The sequence below is a fragment of the Bos indicus x Bos taurus genome, chromosome 6, assembly GCF_003369695.1.
Source record: "Bos indicus x Bos taurus breed Angus x Brahman F1 hybrid chromosome 6, Bos_hybrid_MaternalHap_v2.0, whole genome shotgun sequence".
Classification (NCBI taxonomy): domain Eukaryota; kingdom Metazoa; phylum Chordata; class Mammalia; order Artiodactyla; family Bovidae; genus Bos; species Bos indicus x Bos taurus.
Genome location: NC_040081.1, coordinates 72,004,098 through 72,029,041, shown reverse-complemented (window position 1 = coordinate 72,029,041; position 24,944 = coordinate 72,004,098). Strand labels below are relative to the sequence as shown.

General features: G+C 40.8%; 1 protein-coding gene and 1 pseudogene across 1 annotated transcript in view; one reads left to right on the top strand and one right to left on the bottom strand.

The window, feature by feature from the left end:
• THEGL (theg spermatid protein like) overlaps positions 1-20,818 on the bottom strand; it is a 40,997-nt gene extending 20,179 nt beyond the window's left edge. The window contains exons 1-4 of the mRNA XM_027545304.1: positions 20,341-20,818; positions 6,618-6,648; positions 3,330-3,395; positions 984-1,112 (exon numbers count right to left, since the gene is read on the bottom strand). Of these exons, the coding sequence (XP_027401105.1) occupies positions 984-1,112; positions 3,330-3,395; positions 6,618-6,648; positions 20,341-20,818 (704 nt within the window). The remainder of the gene's footprint in view (positions 1-983; positions 1,113-3,329; positions 3,396-6,617; positions 6,649-20,340) is intronic.
• LOC113894721 lies at positions 11,502-11,969 on the top strand (annotated as a pseudogene).
• Positions 20,819-24,944: the final 4,126 nt, after the last annotated feature.

Sequence of the window (24,944 nt, the reverse complement as noted above, 5' to 3'; positions counted from 1 at the left end):
AATATAGATGCAAAGATTCTAAGATTTTGTTGGAACACAGGCACAATTGTTTACATATGTCGATAGGTGCTTTCTTGGAGTTGCAGCAGACAATTTATGGCCAACTTTACATATGGCCCCTTCCAGAAAAAGTTTGCTGACTTTTAACTAAACTGTATATTGAAGGAGGTAGAGAAATGGCTACCTCAATTATCATATAAACCAAACTTCAAATAATGGTTATCTTCACTTTTTTCTTTACTTTAACTTCCCTCATGCCTGTACCCATCTTCCCTACACCTTATCATCTTTCCTCAAAGCACCAACTAGGAAAGTCCAGTCATTCAACAAATATCCAATGAAAACAAATTTGCAAAGGGCATCAAAAGTCTTAACAACATTATTACTTTTAGATGCCCTAATTACCTCATTATAACCAAGCCCATAGGTGCTATAGAAAATTCATAGTTTCATGAATAAAATAAGTGTTATATATTGTACTACATATAGTACAATAGTATATAGTATATAGTATATAACACAACAGTGTTATATATTGTACATGGCATGTGTGCTGTCGCTTCAGTCATGCCCAACTCTTTGTGACATTATGAACTGTAGCCCATCAGGCTCCTCTGTCCAAGAGATTCTCCAGGCAAGAATACTGGAGTGGGTTGCCACACCCTTCAGGAGAACTTCTCGATGCAGGGATTGAACCCTCATCTCTTATGCATTGGCAGCTGGGTTCTTTACCACTAGCACCACCCGGGAAGCCCATCTATAGTACATATCCTTGCATAACACCCTCATTTTATTAAAAAATCAAAATCATGATAAGCCAATAAACTATAAGGTATAATACAAGTCTGCAGTAGCTAAATATTAGATGTTGCTCTGGAAAAGTTTTGCTGTAGCATCAGATTGGAAATGGATATAGAGTCCCTAATCTTTAGTAAATTTTGTGTTTCTGAAAACACACAACCTGGTAATACACAAATACTAACCTGTTAGGTACATATCGGTGGGAGACTTCCTTAGACTGGGCAAGATTCTCTAATCTTTGGGTCATTTGAGCCTTCAAAGCATTCCGGGAAACAGGGCGAATAGGATCTTGATTTCCCCAAAACAGTTTTCTGTTAAAAAACAGGAAAAGAAATGGTAAGAAAATTCACTGATAATTGACATCTTAGAAATGGCTCTTGGTGGCTTCTCTATTGATTTTACTTCACTTCAGGAACTATCTCTATTATAAAATTTTACAATTTCCAGGCATCAGGAGCTGATAAACTATGTATGGAAGTTAAAACAAGAACAAGACTGTTTTATCTACTGTCTTAAAAGGTGAGGACCAAAAATGAATCTATTAGAGACAGTTGTTTCTGCCATCAATGTAATGGATGCTGTAATTACAGTAAGATCATCATAAAATGAGCACATCACTTATCCACACTGTGACCTCACCTCGGGTGAAGCACTGTGCCAGGTGGTCAGATCTAATTAACTCCTGTAGACCCCTCCTCCAGATACTATCCCACTGGGGCTTGGGATTTCAAGAACAAACAACCCAATTAAAAAATGGACAAAAGACGTGAATAGACATTTTAGAGAAGATGATACACAGATGGCAAATAGGCATATGTAATACGCTCAACATCATGTCCTTAGGGAACTGCAAATCAAAATAATGAGGCACCTCTGCACATTTATTAAAAGGGCTAAAATAGAAAACACTGATAACACCAACACTGGGGAAGATGTGACGCAACAGGAACTTTGATTCGTTGGTGGCAGGAATGGTACCGATACTTTGGAAGACATTTTTGCAGCTTCTCACAAAGCCAAGCTCATAGTCTTACCATGTGATCCAGTCATCGTACTCCAAGGTCTTTCCCCAAATGAGCTGAAAACCTGTATCTACACAAAAACCTGCAAATGACTATTTACAGCAGGTTTATTCATAATTGCACCAAGTCAGAGGCAACCAACATGTCCTTCGGTAAGTGAATACACTATGGTACATCCAGACTATGGAATATTACTCAATGCTAAAAAGAAATGTACTATTAATGAAAAGCCATGGAGGAACACTAAAGGCATTTTGCTAAGTGAAAGAAGCCTGTCTGAAAATTTATATATTGTACAATTCCGACACTACGTAACATTCCAGAAAAGGTAAACTTACAGATACAGTTAAAAGATCAGTGGTTGCAAGGGGTTTGGAGAGAAGGGAAAGAGGGAGAGGGATCAATAGGTGGAGCACAGGTAATTTTTAGGGCAGTGAAACTATTCTGTAAAATAATATAGCGTGAATATACAACGTTACTCATTTGTCAAGACTTAGAGAACTGTACAACACAAAAAGTAAACCCTAATGTAAACTATAGGCTTTCATTAATAATAATGTTCAATATTTGTTCATTACCTGTAACAAATGTACCACACTAATGCAATTTATTAGACTTCCCTGGTGGCAGACAGTAAAGTGTCTGCCTACAATGTGGGAGACCTGGGTTCGATCCCTGGGTCGGGAAGATCCCCTGGAGAAGGAAATGGCAACCCACTCCAGTATTCTTGCCTGGGAAATCCCCTGGACAGAGGAATCTGGTAGCCTACGATCCATGGGTCGCAAAGAGTCAGATACGACTAAGCCACTAAACTGTCACTTTTCAATGCAAGTTAATAATGTTAATACTAGGGGAAACTAGAGGAGGGGCGGTAATACAGAAACTTTCTCTGTACTTTAGTTTTTCTGTAAGTCTAAAACTGTTTTAAAAAATAAAATCCATTAATTTAGAAAATAAAAGAGCAATGGATTAGGGAAAAAATCAGGCTTTGTTCAGGAACCAAGAAAGAAAAGGGGATGTCCTGTGACCAGGAGTGGAAAGCCAGCAGGTCCAGCCTGCTGGAGACCCCAGAGAACAGGCGTGCTCTTGGCAGAGGCTTAGACACAGATGTTAGACGCGGCAAACCCGAACTTGGAGGATGGACACAGGTGTGTCACGTGCGTGTAGAATATGCCCTGGGACAGTGACTCTCAAACCTGTCTGCCTGTTAGGATCATCTGGGGAGTCTTTAACACTCCTGAAGTCTAGACTGTGCCCCAGGCCAAGGGAGTCAAGAATCAGTAGCTTTTAAATTTTCCAGATGACTCCAGTGTGCAGACAAATTTGAGAATTATTGACCTAAGTTTCGCTTTCCATGTGCTGACTCACCTGAGGTGACAATACTGATTCAGTGGCTCCAGTTGAGCACAGAGGGGCTAGGATGCAAAGTAAGTGGACAGGTAAAAATAACACTTATTGAATGTAAGGAATAATCATCACAAACAAGACTACATAATATTACCTTACCTATCTGGGGCTCGCCATTGTTTCTTAGGCCTAGAAAGATCTTGAATTCTCTTCCTAGAAAAAGAACTAACAAATACCAGCAGATTAATTCAATGAGGATGCTTAACAAATATGTTTACATTAGATGTAATCAAACAAATCTCATCTGATGGAGAAATAAAAACCAAGGTCCTATTATACAGGATTTGAAGAGTGCTAAAAAAAGCTAAAAGTATTAAAAAATATTGTGAACCCCAAATTCTCACTTTTAAAATCATTAAAAATATACTATACAATAAAACAAAGACAATAAATACACAATATAACCAAGACTGTACTGTCTCCAGAAGAATCCAAGTAAAATGTACACTTAATGGCAAAACCCCTCAATTTTCATAGAAAGTAAATTTGTAAATGCTTGATAGCACTAGATGTTGAAGAGACTGTATAGGAAAATTTCAGACAGAATTTGTGGCTTCAGGTAAACTATGAAACAGGCAAAATATACTTTGGGTACCACTCAACCTCCATCCTTCTCTATTCTGCTCCCTTGGACTTCCCTGACTATCCTGAATCCACCTATAGCAGAGACAGTTTGTGGTCCCCAAGTATCCATGTGTTCCTTTACATTTTCCAGACTCCTTTGCAGCTATTTGAAACTATGTGATTAATTATGTCTATCCTCAGCAGAAGTTAATGAACAATGATAACAAATCTTTCCAAACATGAGATTGTGATGGTGGTTTGAGATAACCAAAAGATTCTTCAGCAGTTAAATGTTTGAGGTCTGATATGTAATTGATGGACTTCCTATGTGGCTCAGTGGTAAAGAGTCCATCTGCCAAGGCAGGAGATGCTGGAGACACAGGTTCAATCCCTCTGTGGGAAAGATCTCCCTCTGGAGAAGGAAAAGGCAATCCACTCCAGTATTCCTGCCTGAAAAATCCCATGGACAGAGGAGTCTGGTGGGTTACAGTCCATGGTGTCACAAAGAGTTGGACACGACTGAGTGATTGAACACACACGTATGTAATTGATACAATGCACCCTGCCCCAAGATATGTCTGCTATTGTCTAGAAATAATGAAGATAATGTCCACTGCCAGGGAAAAAAAAACTACACCCTTACTCAATTAAAAAAAAATGATTTTGCTGTGCAAGTACTGTTCGAACTCTGCTATGATGGCCTGAACCAACTTTTCAGAGAGGGTGGCTAGGTGGAGGAAAAAGCAAACTATAGTGCAGACAAAACATCTTCTTATATATGAATCTTTGCAGGCAATTTAGCTCCTGGCTCCATCATCACCTCTAAGCCAGTTTCTTCCCTTTCTACCTTTTCTTTACCACCTAAATAATATTATTTTAATGCATCACTTTATATATAAGACTACTGACAGTTTCTCCATTTATTTATATAGATAGTTAAACTGTATTGTTACTTTAATTGGAAATGATCTCATTAACTCCTGCTAATCGTGAAGGTCTGACTGATCTCTCCTTTTCATTCACTTATTGTGCATTGTGTCACCATAGCCATGTCTTCAACCTACATCTCTTCATCTTAATGCAGGCTTGTCTTCTCTCTCAAGTATTACATGACCTTACAACATCTACTCGTGATCCTGTGCAGAAACACAAGAATGTGGTGGAGGGATCTGAACTCTTGAAGGCAGATTTCTTTTTTAATGAGGATTACTTTGCTGTTCCATGTCTTCATTGATAATTAATCTCCTGTAGTTTGCCAATAGCTAACAAAATTTTGGAAATTCTTACTTTAGGAGCAGAGCAATAAACATATGTTTATATAGCAACAATTAAGAAACAATTTCATGTCTGAATTGATGGGGTAATCCAAATAATTCTGTCTTTCCGTCAGAATGCTCTTTTACACTTGACTATTTTGCTTATCCTAGAGTAGGAAATGGCAACCCACTCCAGTATTCTTGCCTGGAAAATCTCATGGATAGAGGTGCCTGGAGGGCTATAGTCCATGGGATTGCAAAGAGTTGGACATGACTGAGTGACTGAACACCCGTGTATATTTTGCTTATACTAAATATTTCTTTTAAAAGCATCAGGTACAGCACATTTGTTTAACAAGATTATTTAGAGAATTGGGACAGGCACAGATAATACAGAACAAAATTTTCTCACAGAGTCAAACCAAATTAACCAATCAAATGAAAGCAAGAAATAATATAACAACAAAAACAGAAACACTTAAAGAAACACTCTTCACAGTCTTTTTTTAAGTATAAAAGCTTTCCAGATGTAAATGATTTCACTGTCTATTTAGTAATAGGAGAGTCTGCTCACCTGGCATGCATTTAGTTGAAGTAACTTGGTATTTTAAGTGGATATTCAGTAATACTCAGTAAAGGTTAGTTCTACCAGATTTGCTGCCTAGTCATCTTACAAAAGTGACATGATTACTCTGAATTTCACTTTCTCTCAGAAAATCTAGTTGATTATATCCACCCTATCAACTTCTCAGGATTCTTGTGAGAAAATAAAATTTAAACAGCAAAGTAGTACATAAAAATAAGGCAGCAGTATTTAATGCCTAAAAGAGGTGAAGAAAAAACAACTAGAAAATATAGTACTTAGAAAATGCAAACTAAGTCCAACCAATAACAATAAATGTAGATGGTAAAGAATAACAATATGAATAACTTCAACGCACTTATTAAAAGAGTGAAGAAATAAAATCTGGTATTATTTACTTCTCATCTATATGAGCCATTGATATGAACCTTTGGTATTTTCTCTTGAATGATTTTATTCTATTACCTCTTCTAAATGTATCTTAACCAAATCAAGAATAAGCATCTGTCTTCAGGAGACATCTAGTGTACACACCACATGTACAGACACACACATTTCTTTTTCTTCATAGAGGGCACTTGCTTGGAATTTCATTAGCTACTGAATTTTGAATTAGAGGCAAGAGGAGATTGAGATACACTAACATGAGCTTCACAAAATCTGTGACATGAGATGGTCAGTGCAGAATCCCAAGTGCCTTTAGGGACTTAACCTTTAGGTTCAGCCCTATTAAGTGACTCACACAGCACTGAGCGACAAGCAAGCCCTGAGCGAGAATTCTCCTACATCTCTATCTTAACCACTTTATCTCTCTTCTTTCCTTTTCCCAAGGGAATTGCCCCTAGAACAGGGCCTTATGACAAAGGGAAAGAACAGGAATCTTCTCAAAACCCTCAAGATAGGCTTTCACTTCAAATGCCCCAGATTGAGTACCCCTTTCAGCTAGTAAAGTCTGGGAAAATAGTGCTATATCTATATTCTTACCGTTTCCTTACAAAGTCGCAAGGATCAGGATCTGCAAAAGGAAAAGGAAACGCAAAAATAAGATTCAATAGGAATCAAAGATATTCCCGCACACCACAACTGAAAGATTCCACGTGCCACAGCTAAAAAAGACCAGCATGCTGCAAAGAAGATTGAAGATTCCCAAGCTGCAACTAAGACCCATGGCAGCCAAATAAATAAGTTTAAAAAAAATAAAAGATATGATCAAAAATAGCCATTACAAATCAATAAACAAAGGGACTAGAAAAAATAACTATTTGGGGGAAAGGCCCAAGTGGCTCAGACAGTAAAGACTCCATCTGCAAAGCAGGAGACCTGCTTTGGTCTCCAGGGTTCGATTCCTGGGTTGGGAAGATCCCTGGAGAAGGGCATGGCAACCACTCCAGTCTTCTTGCCTGGAGAATCCCCATGGACAGAGCAGCCTGGCAGGCTGCAGTCCATGGGGTCGCAAGAGTCAGGCATGACTGAGAGACTAAGCACAGCACATCTGCCAAAGTAAACCACAAGTAAATCAAATAGTTAAATTTTTTCTTTTTAAAAACTGAATTAGAGTAAAAATAAGAGAATATGTACTTAATGACTGGATTTTAATCTGCATTCAAGGTGATGAAAGATAGAGAGGAAACATACAGATTAAAATATTTAAAACTTAAAATGTGTGTCAAAAAATAAACCTTAGAAAACAAAAATTGAGAGAAATATGTAGTAACAAAACGATAAAGTCTTAATATCTGAAGAGTATAAAAGTACAGATGAATAAGAAAAACACTAAAAAGGTTTCAAAAGTTAAACAGACAAAGAGGAGTTCAAAGAAGAGGAAGACGTATGAAGGGCTAATAAACATAAAAAGTTCAAACTTGCTTGTAATCAAAACCATGCAAATAAAGAATGAGATTTAAAAAAAAAACTATCACATTAGCAAAAAGTTTTTACAAAGGATAACAATGCTGGAAGCATCAGATGAAGTAAGTACTTCCATGCTGCTGGTGGATATTTAAATTAGTTCATTTTGTGAAAAATAATTTGGTGTATGAGTCAGCAATACTTACCTTCCTTAACCTAATTCTACTTCTAAAATAGAAGTACTTTAGAAGTACTTCAGAGCACTTTCTTTAGTCCTCTAAAGAAGTAACTACAAGTGTGGGCAAAGACTTATGCACAAAAATGTTAACGGTGGTATCTTCAGCAGTAAAAAGCTGGATACACCTGTATTATCCAAAACAGACGAAATGGAAGCAAATTAAAATTCATGTTTAGAAGTTCTTTTTTAATGTGGGCAAATATAGGCCTTATCCTAAGGCCTATTATAGTAGGCCTCTTTAGGACAAATTGTTCCAGTTTCTCCTGGGGAGTTTCTAACCATATCTGGGAGCTCTGAAATAACATTTTCTACCGTCTGGAGTGTTCAGGGTAAAGGAAAGTGGGTGTGCTCTGACATCAGACAGACATGGCTCAAACCCCAGTTTTGTTACTTACTCAACTGTTCAATCTTGGGCAAATTAAATAATTAATGCTAAAAAATTTTTTTCTTTTCTTTTTTTAAGTATAAATTTATTTATTTTAATTAGAGGCTAATTACTTTACAACATTATATTGGTTTTGCCATACATCAACATGAATCCGCCACGGGTGCACATGTGTTCCCCATCCTGAACCCCCCTCCCACCTCCCTCCCCATACCATCCCTCTGTTGAAACATGTATAATATCATATGTGAAACGAATCACCAGTCCGGGTCTGATGCATGATACAGGATGCTTGGGGCTGGTGCACTGGGATGACCCAGAGGAATACTAAAAATTTTAAAATTAGGATTCTGCTTAAATTTCTATAAGTAAAGAAAAAGTTTAAGTAACTATTAAGTTTGAGTAATTGTAAAGTTTAAATAATTTACTGTTAAGGGTTCCAACTATGAAAAGTAATATTAATGCAATGAGAACCTAATTGTGCACCTGTATTAACATGTATTTTCACTGGATTCTTTATGCCTTTATACCCTCCCCCTCATTTCTAAAAGGATTTGAGATTGCTTACATAAACACATAACAGGATATTATCTAAGATGAAAAATTCAGGAAAACAGGTAGAAAAAAAGTGGACGAAGAAGGGAAATAAAAATACAAAATGAAGAATGTAAAATAAAGTCATGTACCATTATATCTGAACATTTTACCACTGAAAGCAAAAGCCGTAAACTTTTCCTAATATGAAATCTGAAAGAAACTTCTCTTGTGAAGTCTCTTAATGGTTTTATACACACACACATTAAATAAATTATAAGACTTGATAATGAAAAGATGAAGAAAATCTTATTTTCTTAGATTTTTCCTTCTTCAAATTTTATTTTTGATATATGTGTTACATGAAACTAAGATAAATTTTAAAAAATAAGAAGTTTTCAGTAAAGTATCATAATAACTGAATATAAGGCTAGATTTTGTTCCCAAAAATTATTTCTCAGAAAAAAGGTTACCTTACATGCAAGTCCTTATAAGAACTCATCTTAGGAAGCACTTCCTCAATTACTTTATTTTCCCAACAAAGAAATGGCAAACAAAAACACAGCAGCCTGAAATAATTTCAGTTAATGCTAGAATGGAATAATTATAGAGCTCTCCATACAATTTAAGTTTAAATCTGTATTTTACAAAAGAGGGAAGAGGTAAAGAAATTTAAAACAGATTTAATAATATTTTGGTGATATAATTTTATAATCTTAAGCGTTGGATGTTGGATGTCATTTTAAAAAGCAAAAAGAAAGACAAAGCACAAAGAATGAGGTGATTGTATTGTGAAGATAAAAGTACAGCTACAGAATGAATTTTTAAGAGTTCTGTTACATTACATGAATGGGTTTCTAACAATAGCCAGGAACAGCATCAAACATAGATCCAAAAGGGACCTGTCTTATCCCTAATGCTATGATGGAATCTAGGCAAAAACTGAAACCGGCTGCTGAAATGTGGATGGGAGCTTTACCAAGGAGGGATGGAGCCAACCTCACCTGAACTCACTTGTCAACCTGAGAATCACCACAAACGGGAGAGCCTGACACTGTGTGTCAGCACCACCTATGAAAAATTCTTGCTCGAAACAATTTAGTTTCAATCTAAGCAGGTCTCTCAGTCTATATGCTTTGCAAGAAACAGAGGAGCTAAAAGAACAAGTTAAAGACATCACAAAAAACAAATTAAATTCAGAACATGGGATATTTTACCCAATTTTTCTAACAAGTGTGTTTTAAAAGGGAGAGAGTATTAGAGTTAGTGTTAAAGAGTAACAGAGCCGTGTGACCCTTGTTTGAGGCCTAATTAGAACGAACCAGCTGTAAAAATACAGTTTTGAGACAACTACAAGTGAAAGTTAGTTACTCAGTTATTCCAGCTCTCTGTGACCCCCTGGACTGTAGCCCACCAGGATCCCCTGTCCATGGGACTCTCCAGGCAACTCTACTGGAGTGGGTTGCCATTTCCTTCTCCAGGGGATCTTCCCCACCTAAGGATCAAACCTAGGTCTCCTGTATTGCAGGCAGAGACAATTAAGGAAGTTTAAATATTTAACAGGTATTAGATGGTATTAAATAATAATTGTAGATTCAAAGTGCAAATAATGACATGATACGTTTTTTTAAAAAGTCCTTAGTAATTAGAAAGGCATACAAGATATAATGGGCAAAACGACATGCTGTCTAGTATTTTCTTTACAACAATTTGTCCTACAGGAGGCCCCAAAACGTGTGTGTGTGTGTGCACTTGTGCATGTGCTCACGCATGTGTGCACAGTAGGAAGGGTTGGCAGGAGAATGCCTAGATGAAACGATTAGCAAAATGATAAATATTAAAACTAGATGGGGGTGTATTATAACATTCTCTATTTTGGGTGCATTTGAATATTTCTATAATAAAGCTGTAGAGATAAAAATGATTTTTCTGGAAAAACTGATAAATTAGTCAAGAGGCAACCATAGTGGTATTAAGCATGCAAGTGAAAAAGTTGAATAAAACTGTTTTTCTATGAAATATGACATTAGAAATAACTTTCTAAATTATACCATTGATTTTAATGTTATTTTAATTTTATAGGTATAGCACAGTTAACACAATTCTAAACAAACGTTTGTCTATTCTGTGTTTCTCCCTAAAAGATTATCTATTCAAATTGGCCAGAACTTTTTCTTTCCTTATATTCAAGAATCTATAGTAATCTCACTTTGGCAACACCTTGCTGTATCAAATCAAGCAGTTGTATTAACATCCAGACTCTCAGCATTTACAAGTGTCTGTAGAGAGTGAGTTCACGCATCTCATTTCACTAGAAAGGAAACAGGTTCATGCATGTCATTTCACTAGAAAGGAAACACGCATCTATGACAAGACCAAAAGTAACTTCCAAATCTCTTACCTCCTAGTTTAGTGCTCTTTCCAATAGCATCAAGCTCCCTCTTCTACTAAGTATGTGCTTGCATTGAAATTCCCAGAATGTGGCTGGAGCCATGACTCGGGCATAGCAGGGTTCAAGCAGCCATATTTCTTTGGGGGCGAGGGCAGGATTGTACATATCCAATCCATCCTTTGGGTAGACCTTCCTGAGCATGACTCTAGTAACACTCCCTAAAATACTTTCCAGCTCCTTTTTCCTAGAGATTAACAACAGTACTTTTTTTCACCATTCTTCTCTCCCAGTGATCCCCACTCTCACTCGTCTAGTCCCTGAGATATTCCAGGCTTTGGATCAAACCGACAGGGCTTTGAATGCTGGTCCCACCACTACACACCTGCAGACAAACTACCTAGTCTCAGATTCCTCTTCTGTAAGCTGAGGACAAAAATACTTTGCAGAGCCTTTTTTCAAGTGGCCAGGAAGATGGCAGACATTCAGACTGGGCATGCCTACGAAACACAACCAATCATTTTCCAAAATAAGAAGAGGGTCCTGCTTAGAGAAACTGGCAAGAAGACGGTCCCACGATACAACAAGAACATTGATCTGGTCTTTAATACACCAAAGGAAGCCTGGGGGGCCACTTATATGCAGAAGAAATGCCCTTTCTTTTCCAATGGTATCATCTCCATCCAAGTGTGGATCCTGTTTAGTGGCTAAGATGAAGATGCAGAGGACCACTGGCATCACTGAGACTACCTCCACTACCCAAAAGCATCAACCACTTCGTACCGTAAGAATATGTCCATGCACCTTTCCTCCTGCTTTAGGGATGTCAAGATCCTCAACATTGCCACAGCGGGTGAGTGCTGGCCTCTGAGCAAGACAATGTGCTTCAACATGGACTTCGCCAAGGCTGCTGGCACCAAGATGTAATTTCAGAAGTTCTAAGACTGGACCCCTGCCTACTACTCCAACAAAATAAAGTTTCCCATTCAGGAAGAAAAAAAAAAAAAGTACTTTGCAGAGTGATACAAGAAGGACCTTCCTGGTGGCCCAGTAGCTAAGACTCTGTTCTCTCAATGCAGGGGGCCAGGGTTCGATCCCTGGTCAGGGAACTGGATTCCATATGCAGCAACTAAAGAGTTTGCATGCAGCAATGTTAGCTCAGCAGGTTAAGAATCTGCCTGCAATGCAGGAGACACAGGAGATGTAGGTTTGATCTCTGGATTGGGAAGATCCCCTGGAGAAGGAAATGGCAACCCACTCCAGTACGCTTGCCTGGAAAACCCCATGGACAGACGACCCTGGTGGGTTACAGTTCAAAGACTTGCAAAGAGTTGGACATGACTGAGCGACTAACTTTCACTGTCAGATCACAATGGGCCCTGGTCAGATCAGATCAGATCAGTCGCTCAGTTGTGTCCGACTCTTTGCGACCCCATGAATCGCAGCACGCCAGGCCTCCCTGTGCATCACCAACTCCCGGAGTTCACTCAGACTCACGTCCATCGAGTCAGTGATGCCATCCAGCCATCTCATCCTCTGTTGTCCCCTTCTCCTCTTTTCCCCAATCCCTCCCAGCATCAGAGTCTTTTCCAATGAGTCAACTCTTTGCATGAGGTGGCCAAAGTACTGGAGTTTCAGCTTTAGCATCATTCCTTCCAAAGAAATCCCAGGGCTGATCTCCTTCAGAATGGACTGGTTGGATCTCCTTGCAGTCCAAGGGACTCTCAAGAGTCTTCTCCAACACCACAGTTCAAAAGCTTCAATTCTTCGGCACTCAGCCTTCTTCACAGTCCAACCCTCACATCCATATTGACCACTGGAAAAACCATAGCCTTGACTGGACGAACCTTTGTTGGCAAAGTAATGTCTCTGCTTTTGAATATGCTATCTAAGTTGGTCATAACTTTTCTTCCAAGGAGTAAGCGTCTTTTAATTTCATGGCTGCAGTCACCATCTGTAGTGATTTTGGAGCCCAGAAAAATAAAGTCTGACACTGTTTCCACTGTTTCCCCATCTATTTCCCATGAAGTGATGGGACAAGACACCATGATCTTCGTTTTCTGAATGTTGAGCTTTAAGCCAACTTTTTCACTCTCCACTTTCACTTTCATCAAGAGGCTTTTGAGTTCCTCTTCACTTTCTGCCATAAGGGTGGTGTCATTTGCATATCTGAGGTTATTGATATTTCTTCCGGCAATCTTGATTCCAGCTTGTGTTTCTTCCAGTCCAGCGTTTCTCATGACATACTCTGCATATAAGTTAAATAAGCAGGGTGACAATATACAGCCTTGACGAACTCCTTTTCCTATTTGGAACCAGTCTGTTGTTCCATGTCCAGTTCTAACTGTTGCTTCCTGACCTGCATACAGATTTCTCAAGAGGCAGATCAGGTGGTCTGGTATTCCCATCTCTTGAAGAATTTTCCACAGTTGATTGTGATCCACTCAGTCAAAGGCTTTGGCATAGTCAATAAAGCAGAAATAGATGTTTTTCTGGAACTCTCTTGCTTTTTTGATGATCCAGCGGATGTTGGCAATTTGATCTCTGGTTCCTCTGCCTTTTCTAAAACCAGCTTGAACATCAGGAAGTTCACGGTTCACATATTGCTGAAGCCTGGCTTGGAGAATTTTGAGCATTACTTTACTAGCGTGTGAGATGAGTGCAATTGTGCAGTAGTTTGAGCATTCTTTGGCATTGCCTTTCTTTGGAATTGGAATGAAAACTGACCTTTTCCACTTCTGTGGCCACTGCTGAGTTTTCCAAATTTGCTGGCATATTCAGTGCAGCACTTTCACAGCATCACCTTTCAGGATTTGGAATAGCTCAACTGGAATTCCATCACCTCCACTAGCTTTGTTTGTAGTGATGCTTTCTAAGGCCCACTTAACTTCACATTCCAGGATATCTGGCTCTAGGTCAGTGATCACACCATCGTGATTATCTGGGTCGTGAAGATCTTTTTTGTACAGTTCTTCTGTGTATTCTTGCCATCTCTTCTTAATATCTTCTGCTTCCGTTAGGTCCATACCATTTTTGTCCTTTATCAAGCCCATCTTTGCATGAAATGTTCCTTTGGTATCTCTGATTTTCTTGAAGAGATCCCTAGTCTTTCCCATTCTGTTGTTTTCCTCTATTTCTTTGCATTGATCACTGAAGAAGGCTTTCTTATCTCTTCTTGCTATTCTTTGGAACTCTGCATTTAGACGTTTATATCTTTCCTTTTTCCCTTTGCTTTTCGCTTCTCTTCTTTTCACAGCTATTTGTAAGGCCTCCCCAGACAGCCATTTTGCTTTTCTGCATTTCTTTTCCATGGGGATGGTCTTGATCCCTGTCTCCTGTACAATGTCACGAACCTCATTCCATAGTTCATCAGGCGCTCTATCTATCAGATCTAGTCCCTTAAAACTATTTCTCACTTTCACTGTATAATCATAAGGGATTTGATTTAGGTTCATAAGGGATTTGATTTAGGTCGTACCTGAATGGCCTAGTGGTTTTCCCTACTTTCTTCAATTTAAGTCTGAATTTGGGAATAAGGAGTTCATGGTCTGAGCCACAGTTAGCTCCTGGTCTTGTTTTTGCTGACTGTATAGAGCTTCTCCATCTTTGGCTGCAAAGAATATAATCAATCTGATTTCGGTGTTGACCATCTGGTGATGTCCATGTATAGAGTCTTCTCTTGTGTTGTTGGAAGAGGGTGTTTGTTATGACCAGTGCATTTTCTTGGCAAAACTCTATTAGTCTTTGCCCTGCTTCATTCCGTATTCCAAGGCCAAATTTGCCTGTTACTCCAGGTGTTTCTTGACTTCCTACTTTTGCATTCCAGTCCCTTATAATGAAAAGGACATCTTTTTTGGGTGTTAGTTCTAAAAGGTCTTGTAGATCTTCACAGAACCGTTCAACTTCAGCTTCTTCAATGTTACTGGTTGGGGCATAGACTTGGATTACTGTGATATTGAATGGTTTGCCTTGGAAATGAACAGAGATCATTCTGTCGTTTTTGAGATTGCATCCAAGTACTGCATTTCGGACTCTCTTGACAGGAAGAAGCCCCGAAAGGATTCTGAGCAGGATGGTGAAAAGCATCTCCCTTTAAGAGATAATCAGAATGTTATTGCTGTGCTATGCCCTTTAGATATCTGTATTTTATTCCTTAGCACACAAACTACACTGCTCACGTTGCCACCAAGCCAGCAAGTGGAACGAGCTGGCTTGTGCTCCAGACCATCTTCTGGGGAAGGCTGCCATCTGCTGGGACGAAGCATGATCAAGGCTGTTCCCTGATGGGGACTGGGGCACTCCTTACACCAGATTCCTTCCGCGTGTAGCAGTAAGCATTTGTAACATGAAAAGGATGAGGTACCAAAGTATAACTATTCTCCACCTTGCCCTCTACCCCGTCTTCTTAAGGAGCCCATGTTTGAGCTGCTCAGCCCTCAGGTGTGACCAGAACACCACTGATCTATCAAGGAAAGGCAGGGAGCACCTCTCAGAACACATCTATGGGCAAGAGAGAGGCAAGCTGGCGCTTGAGAGGAAGAGGAAAGGTGTCTGTGGGGGACAGCTGTCATGGTGGCAGAGACTTGGGAAGAGATGTGTCTCAATAACATTTTAGCCTGCTTTGCTCTGTATGAGATGGTATAATTCCCTGGAATATACTCCAGTAAAACCTACATTACTTCTCAGAGCTTTCTGAAGTAAAATTTGTGCTTGTTTTAGGTACATGATGATTTTGAAGATTGGTCTTAAAGTAGTCGAGTTCTATGCTGGGTATGACCATGTAAACAGACATTGGGATGTTCTTTGACATGACAGGTTAAGCTATATAATCATTACTACTATTCATCCTTCTTTGATCTTCTCTCAGGCGCAGCTCCCTCGCACTGTGCTCCCCTCTGCCTTAGCTCTGGGTCATGTGGTCATGTGGTATGGGAAAGGCTTTTGCTTGCCGGTGAGAAGGCAGAAGAAGAGGCCAAGCTCTTCTTTCTGATGTAACAACAGCAAAAACTGGGACCTCCATGCAAACTAGAGCTCAAAAATATCACCTCCCCAAGCTACCTATGAAGCTATGTCTCCTCTCATACCCCTCAGTCTGTACTTTCGTGGCTTTTTTCTCTATTTTCAAATACATGCTTCATTTCACCTGATTTTATCTATGTTAGGATAGCATTAGTAACTGAGTAAGCACTAAGAAAGTTTATATAATTTAAAAAGACACATATATCCCAATATTCACTGCAGCACTATTTATAATAGATAGGACATGGAAGCAACCTAAATGTCCACTGACAAAGGAATGGCTAAGGAAGATGAGGTGCATATATACAATGGATTATTACTCAGCCATAAAAAGGAATGAAACTGGGTCATTTGTAGTGATTCAAAGAGAACATTTTTGACAGAGTGATCTGGTACGTATTTATAAGGAGGTGACAAATACTTGAGAGAAGAGCAAGCTGACAGAGGAAAAAGCAAGTGAAACGACTGAGTTAAGAGCAAGGAGGCCCATGTAGCTCGAGAGCAGAGACAGTGGGAAGAGTGTTGGGACAGGAGGCTGGAGAGACAGTCAGATAAGGCCTTGTAGGCCTGCTTAGGACTTTCAACTACAAACTCTGTGACATGAGAACCTCTCTGGAGAGCTGAGAGCAGAAAATTTGCATATAATTTATGTTCTCAGGGATCCCCGAGACTGCTACATGAAGCATGAACTGGGGGAATAGAGTGGGGGATGCGTGAATGGGGCAAGAGTGGAAGCTGCTGCAGCAGATCAAGCAAGAGATGACAGTGGTTTACAAAGGTGGTGAAAGTTTGGATGTTAAGAATGGATATTGTCATGACATATTTCAAAATCAGGGTTTGCTAATGGCTTGGAGGTAACGTGTAAAGGAAAATCAGGTGTCTAGAATGACTCCAGGTTTTTGACCTGAGCACCTGGATGAATGAATGGTGGTGTCATTTGCTGAAATGGGGAACAATGGAGGAAGATCAAGTTTGGGGGTAAAAGTAAGAGTTCAGTTATGGATATGTTCAATTTTACATTCCTACTAGATATTCAAGTAGGAATGTTAAAAGACAACTGGTTATAAAATTCTGGAAAGAAAGAAATTGAGGCTGGAGATAATTTGTGAAGTCATTAGCATAGGATTAAAGCTAGAACGGATGACACTGCCCATGGAACAAGGAAAGTCTAAAGAATCTGAGAGCACCGAGCCATCACCCATTTCAACTGAGAGGCTGGGAAGATACAGATGATCTAGCAAATGAAATTGAGTCAGGAACAATCGATGAGGTAGGATAATGATGAAGGCAGGGGTATCCAGCAGTCAAATAAAGAAAGACCTCCAAGAAAAAAGGAGTGAAGGTATCAAACAAGTAAGATGAGGATGAAGAATCAGTCATTGAATTTGGCAAGCAGAGGTCATTGTGACCTCAACTAGAGCAACTTCAGCTAAGTAGAGGGGATAAAAGCTTAAGTAGGTTCTCAAGAGAATGGGAAGAGAGAACATGGAAATAATGACTCATAAACAACTATTTTGAGGATTTTTTTTTCTCTAAAAAGGAGTAGAGAATAGGAGTGGTACCAGGAAGGATACATAAGGCTAAGGGGAGGTTTGGTTTCTTCAAGCTAGGAGTTATTGCTGCAAGTTCATGTGCTGATAGGAATGATCCAGTTGAGAGTGAAATAAAATGATACAGGAAAGAGAGGAGTAAAGAGCTTAAAGTTATGTGGGATAGGATCTAACATAAAGGTTGAGAGAATGGCCTCTGGTAAGAACAAAGACAGTTTGTCTATTATTAACAAAAGAAAAGCTAGAGTATATACATAGAACCTGGTAGTTTGGTAGGTTCCATGTTAGATAATGAATTGATTAGGGAAATGTAAGCACCACTAAGCACATTCTCATTGCTAAGCACCACTGAAAGCACACTTGAATTTTACAGTCATGGATTTAAAGACCAGTCAACACAGTTGTTTGTTTTCTCTCTCCCTCTCTCTCTCTCTTTTTTTTTTATCTTTTCAAGTGCAGACAAGAACTGGATTTAAATAATCAAGAAAGATAGAGGGAGAGACAATGAAGCCAATAGTTGCAAGGAAGTAATTCCATTGGTAGACCATGGACTATAAAGTGAGAAAGGAGAGACAAAAAGACATAAGGTAGTGAGTGATATATAATGAACAGTTGATAGCATCAATGGATTACAGGTCCCTTTGAAGCTGAAGAATTGAGAGGGTACAAGTCAGAGTAAGTGAACTGGAAAAATGGGAAGTGATTAGAGTGCTTGAAATAGATATTTTGGAAATGGTACAGCAATTGACATTATCAAAGGCCAGTGGAGTAGATGTCTAAGATGGGGTGAAAGATCCCGTCATTCAAGGTGACAAGGTCAAAGAACTAAGAAGCCAAGTGGATCACCTATATGGATACTGAAATCTCCATGCATGACAACAGGGTTGGCAGTGGACAGAAAGGTAGTCAACTAGAGCAGTTTCAGTGGAGTGGATAAGAAAGATGCCTGACTACGTGGGTTGAGGGAAGAATTACAGGCAAGAAAAAGGAGTCAGTGAGTACAGACAACTCTTTTGACAAGCTCTGCAATGACTTGCAGAAAAATGCAGAAAAATGGAGCTGACTGAAGGAGAAAGGTCTGAAGAAGACTTGAGGTTAAGGGTTACTTCAAGACAGAAGATTCTAGAGTGTATGTGTATGCTCATGGGTTTGACTCATTAGAAAGGGAGAAATTGATCCTGTAGGAGAGAGGGGAATAATTGCTGGAACAAAGTTCTTCAGGAGACAAGAGTGGACTCCAAAGCACATGTGGAAGATTTGCTTCTCAAAGAAAGAGGTGTGACTCTTCCCTGCAGTATGAGAAGAGACAGAATCCATGGATGCAGATTCAAGTAAGGCAATAGATTAGTGGTAAGAAAATAAGGGAGTTAATGACATTGCTTCTACTTTCTCAAGTGTGAGGCAAAGTCTTCAGCTGTTTGGAGTCAAAGATGTGAAGGCTGGAGGAGATGTAAAGAAGACATTTAGACATCTTCTCACAGATTCAGTTCAGTTCAGTTCAGTCGCTCAGTCGTGTCCGACTCTTTGCAACCCCATGAATCGCAGCATGCCAGGCCTCTCTGTCCATCACCAACTCCTGGAGTTCACTCAGACTCACGTCCATCAAGTCAGTGATGCCATCCAGCCATCTCATCCTCTGTCGTCCCCTTCTCCTCCTGCCCCCAATCCCTCCCAACATCAGAGTCTTTTCCAGTGAGTCAACTCTTTACATGAGGTGGCCAAAGTACTGGAGTTTCAGCTTTAGCATCAGTCCTTCCAAAGAAATCCCAGGGCTGATCTCCTTTAGGATGGACTGGTTGGATCTCCTTGCAGTCCAAGGGACTCTCAAGAGTCTTCTCCAACACCACAGTTCAAAAGCATCAATTCTTTGGCGCTCAGCCTTCTTCACAGTCCAACTCTCACATCCATACATGACCACAGGAAAAACCATAGCCTTGACTAGACGGACCTTTGTTGGCAAAGTAATGTCTCTGCTTTTGAATATGCTATCTAGGTTGGTCATAACTTTTCTTCCAAGGAGGGGAACTAATTTTCTAGGTGAATAAAATGGGCTTGCTAGGCAGTGCCAAGTGACCAGCTGAGATCTGTGGTCATGAAACTGAAATAAAAACAGTCAGTAGGGCTATGTGATTTTGTACAGGAAGAGTCAGCTGCTCAGGTGTAGGCAGAGGGTGGTTGGTTGGGCTTAACCAAAATTGAGGTTTTCCTAGAAGTACGGTGAATGGCCAGAGAGCCATTGGGGTGGTGGAAGATGTTGTGAGTAAGCAACTGAAATGACAGACCATAGAATCAAGACTGATAAAGAAAAGTCAAGGAGAACATGAGATAAAACATGGTCAGCCAAGAGACTGGAAACCCAGTGTGTATAAGGAATTGTTCTGGGTAAAGTCATCAATGAGAGGCGGTAAGTGAGCTGGATGTTTATACCCCCAAATTCCATCAGCCCTGTTATCTTGTGAACCTGGTGAAGACTGAGCATATAGTAAACACTTAGTGAATGTACTCTTTGCTAGGAAGTCACCAGGTGGAGAGAGGGCAGAAAGGAGATGGTTTCATTAACAAGACTCTTGATTTCCTACCAGGGCTTCTTTAGGTCCAAAGACAGGGCACTGAAAAGCAGTAGGTAAATGACGTAAGTATCACCTTCCTTTAAATCAAAATGGGCCCTTGCAGACAAACCTTCCCATTAGAGCCCCCAGGTCTAGATGGGGTTGGGTTGCTTAGTGCCCCGGAGAGACCCCAACACCTACCGCTCAGGGAAGACGGCGGAATCCGTGGCGGGAGTCTCATCAGCAGAGATGGGGAGACCATTACGCCGGCTCTAGGAAGCAACTCGATTTCTTGAGACTTGTGGGGCTCGCGGGGAACAGGGGGCCCCCGGGGCTTTCGGGGCTCGCGGGGCTTGCGGACCTCACGGGGCGCATGGGGCTCGTAGGGTGCATGGGGTTTGAGAGGCTTGTGAGACTCATAGGATTGGTAGAGCTCATAGGCCTTGGGGTGATTGGGGATCTCTTCTGACTCTGCATACTCCTCGGACTCGCCTCGCTGGTCTTGATCGTCGGCCTCCTCGGAAAACCCCGCCTCCTCAGACTCCTCTAGCTGCTCGTTCATGTCGAATATCCTGACAAGGGGCTTCTGGAGGGCTTCGGAGCGAGCGGATGTTTCTGCCGTGTGGTGCCCATCGGACAGCCCAAAAGGACCAGAAAACTCTTGGCTCTCCATTGGGGGCCCAGACGCTCCCGCTGGTTGACTGCCGGACGCCAGTCACCTTCCAGAAGATGGAAGAGGATGCGGGCGGCCCGCGCCCAGCCCCAGCGAGCCAAACCCGCTTGCGGCTACCGCCCGACAAGCCCCGCCCCCTGGGCCCCTCTCTGCGGGTTCTCCGGTTGCCAAGGGGACACTCCAAGCTGCTGGGGCCCACCCGGGCTCCTCCCGGAAGAAATGAGAAGCAGTTGAAAAGAAGAGGGGCGTACTCCTGACCTGCTGTTTGTGCCTCCTTGAAGTGTTTCTGTGGTGTTAAGTCAGAACTGTAGTGTTGAAAGACTCTTGAGAGTTCCTTGGACTACAAGATCAAACCAGTCAATCCTAAAGGAAATCAGTTTTGACTATTCATTGGAAGGAATGATGCTGAAGCTGAAGCTCCAATACTTTGGCCACCTGACGCGATGAACTGACTCATTGGAAAAGATCCTGATGCTGGGAAAGATTGAAGACAAGAGGAGAAGGGGACGAGAGAGGATAAGATGGTTGGATGGCATCACCGACTGGATGGACATGAGTTTGAGCAAGCTCTGGGAGTTTGTGATGGACAGGAAGCCTGGCGTGCTGCAGTCCATGAGGTCATAGATACCACTGAGCGACTGAACTGAAATCTGTTTCAAAGCACATACACTTGCGTTTAGGATCATTATATCTGCTTAGAGAGTTAACCTCTTTACCATGTAATCCCCCTCTTTAAAAAAAAAACAAACTATATTATTTTTCCAGTTTTATTGAGAATTGACAAACATCCCTGTATAAATTTAAAGTGTACAGCATAATGGTTTGATTTGCACGTATCATGAAATGATTACAATAGATTTAGTTAACATCTATCATCTCATATTGATACAATAGAAAAAAATTCTCCTTGTAATGAAAATTTTGTACCAATTTACAATCCCACCAACAGTACCAAAGATTCCCTTTGCTCTATATCCAAGGCAGCATTTGTTATCTCATCTTTTTGATGATGGCCATTCTACTAGACTTAAGGGGATCTACTCACTTAACAACTTTTCTGTATATTATTGTTGTTCAGTTGCCAAGTTGTGTCTGACTCTTCGCCACCCCATGGACTGCAGCATGCCAGGCCTCCCTGTCCTCTGTATATCATACAGCAGTGTAAACTATATAATCATCATGTTGTACATTCTATCCCTGGTACTAACTTATAACTGGAAGTTTGTATCTTTTGTCCACCTTCCTTGACCCACCCTGTCCCCGGCCACACCCTTCTATCCATGTAACCACAAATCTGATTTCTTTTTATGAGTTTGTGTTTGTTTTGTTTAAATTCCACGTATCAGTGAAATCATATAATGTTTGCTTTTCTCTGCTTGTCTTATTTCATTTAGCATAATGCTTCGTGGTCCATCCGTGTGCAAGTGATAGAATTTCCTTTTTATGGCTAAATAATACTCCACCATATGTATAATACTCCACCACAGGCTCAGTAGTTGTGGCACAGGGGTTTAGCTGCTCCGTGGCCTGTGGGATCTTCCTGGATCAGGAATAGAACCCATGTCTCCTATGTTGGCAGGTGGGTTCTTTACCACTGAGCCACCAGGGAAGCCCTTTCACCTTTGAAGGATTTCACAGGGTACAAAATTCTAGGCTGATTGTTCTCTCTCAATGCTATATTTATTCCACTCTCTGTTTCCATAGTTTCTAAGAAGTCTAATGTATTTCTTATCTTTGATCCTTCATGGTAAGGTGTTTTTCCCTCTGACTCTTTTCTGGGTTTTTAAATTTTCTTCGTCTTTGATTTTCTGCAGCTTAAAAGTGATAGGCCTATGTATTGTTTTTTGGGGGCATTTATCCTACTTGATGTTCTCTGCACTTCTGAGATCTCTGGTTTGATGTCTGACATTAATTTGGAGAAATTCTCAGGCACTGTTTCGAATATTTATTCTTCCTTTCTTTCCTCTTTCTGCTGCTGCTGCTGCTGCTAAGTCGCTTCAGTCGTGTCCGACTCTGTGCGACCCCATAGATGGCAGCCCACCAGGCTCCCCCATCCCGGGGATTCTCAAGGCAAGAACACTGGAGTGGGTTGCCATTGCCTTCTCCAATGCATGAAAGTGAAAAGTGAAAGTGAAGTCGCTCAGTCGTGTCCGACTCTTAGCAACCCCATGGACTGCAGCCCACCAGGCTCCTCCATCCATGGGATTTTCCAGGTAAGAGTACTGGAGTGGGTTGCCTTCTCCTCTTTCTGGTTTCCCATTAAACACATATTTCCACTTTTATAGTTGTCCCACAGTCCTTGCATATTCTGTTCTGTTTTTCTAGTCCTTGCTCTCTTAGGTTTTCAGTTTTTGGAAGTTTCTATTGAGATATCCTCAAGCTCAGAGATTCTTTCCTCAGCTGTATCTAGTCTTTTAACAATCCCATCAAACATTCTTCATTTCTGTACAGTGCATGCTGTGTCTCTTCTGTGTTTTTTTCCTTTTACTATGTCTTGTAGCTTTTCCTGATAGCCAGGCATGATGTATTGGGTAAAAGGAACTTCTGTAAACAGGCCTTTAGCAATGTGTTGGTGAGGTAAGGGTGGGGGAAGGGAGAATATTCTATAGTCTTATGATGAGGGCTCAGCCTTTTAGAGACTCTGTGCCTCTGGACTGCAGACTTAAGTCTTAGTTTTCTGCCCTCTTAAGTGGAACAGAATGACTGGAGTGGACTAGAGTTGGGTATTTCCTTTCCTCCAGGTCAGTTATGCTCCGGTTACTCTCTGGTAATACCGGAGTGGGATTCCCAGGTGGCTCAGTGGTAAAGAATCTGCATGCCAATGCAGAAGGAGCAGGTTCAATCCCTTGGTTGGGAAAATCCCCTGGAGGAGGAACTGGCAACCCACTCCAGTATTCTTGCCAGGGAAATCCCATGGACAGAGGAGCCAGGCGGGCTACAGTCCATGGGGTTGCAGAGGACACAAGCAAGCACACATGAACACAATAATACTCCAGCAGGCTGCTGCTGCTGCTGCTAAGTCGCTTCAGTCGTTTCCGACTCTAGGCTAGGCACTGGTTAACTAGTTTCCCCTGAGGGCAGACCTTGTTAAGAACAACAGAATGCTCTGGCATATTTCAAAAGGGTTTTTTTCCCCCTCCCTTGGAAGCACCAGGGGATTTTTCTCTAATATTTATTGAGGGAATCTGGTCAAGGTCCTGGAGGTAAATCTCAAAAAATTGGGGGCCCTCCTATGACTGGGCTCCCCTAGAATTTTTTAATTTTCAGAGTAGTCTGAGCAACCAGCAATCTATCAGTTATAGTTCTGGTTTTTCTACGCTGGCACTAGTTCCCAGTGGGGCTTCCCTGGTGCCTCAGTGGTAAAGAATCTGCCTGCAATGCAGAAGGGTCAGGTTCAATTCCGGGTTGGGAAGATCCCCTGTAGAAGGGAATGGCAACTCACTTTAGTATTCTTGCCTGGAGAATCCCATGGACAGAGGAGCCTGGCAGGCTACAGCCCATGGGTGGCCAAGAGCTGGACACAAGTGTGTGACTAACAGGCAGGCACTGGTTCCCATGGGGAGTTTCCCATTAGGAGTCTTTGCTCTGGTAAACTGTTATTCTCTGTATTCCAGTAGTCTCTCCAATGCTGAACTTTCAGTCTGTTCAGCTTTTTACTTATTAGAATGGCCTCATGGCTTCCAAGCTTCTTACATGCTGGACTGGAAACTGGAAGTCTTTTTAAAAAAAGAAATCAGGAGAAGACACTAAGGTTAAAAGTTGGATTTGTATCATATCTGTAGGTAAGCAGAGTTATCACTCTTAAATATTTCTAGGAAAGATAAAGCTTATCTATATAAAAAAATAAAATATCAAGAAGTTGAAACACAAATCCCTACGGTGTTCTGTTAGTGGTAGTTTCTTAGAAAGAAGCCATTCTTAAATCTTTCTGAATGCTGTTAATTTGTATTTCTATGTGACTTTGATAGTGTTTACTTTTCTTATTGCCCTATCCTGATTTCTTTTCCCACATTGTTAAATGGATCCACTTAAAGGAAATATGCCGGTGCCAGCCGGCAAAGTCCATCAGGTCCCGAGAACGTGCACAGGGGGGCTAAGAAAGAAACTAAAGCAAGAGACTACAAAA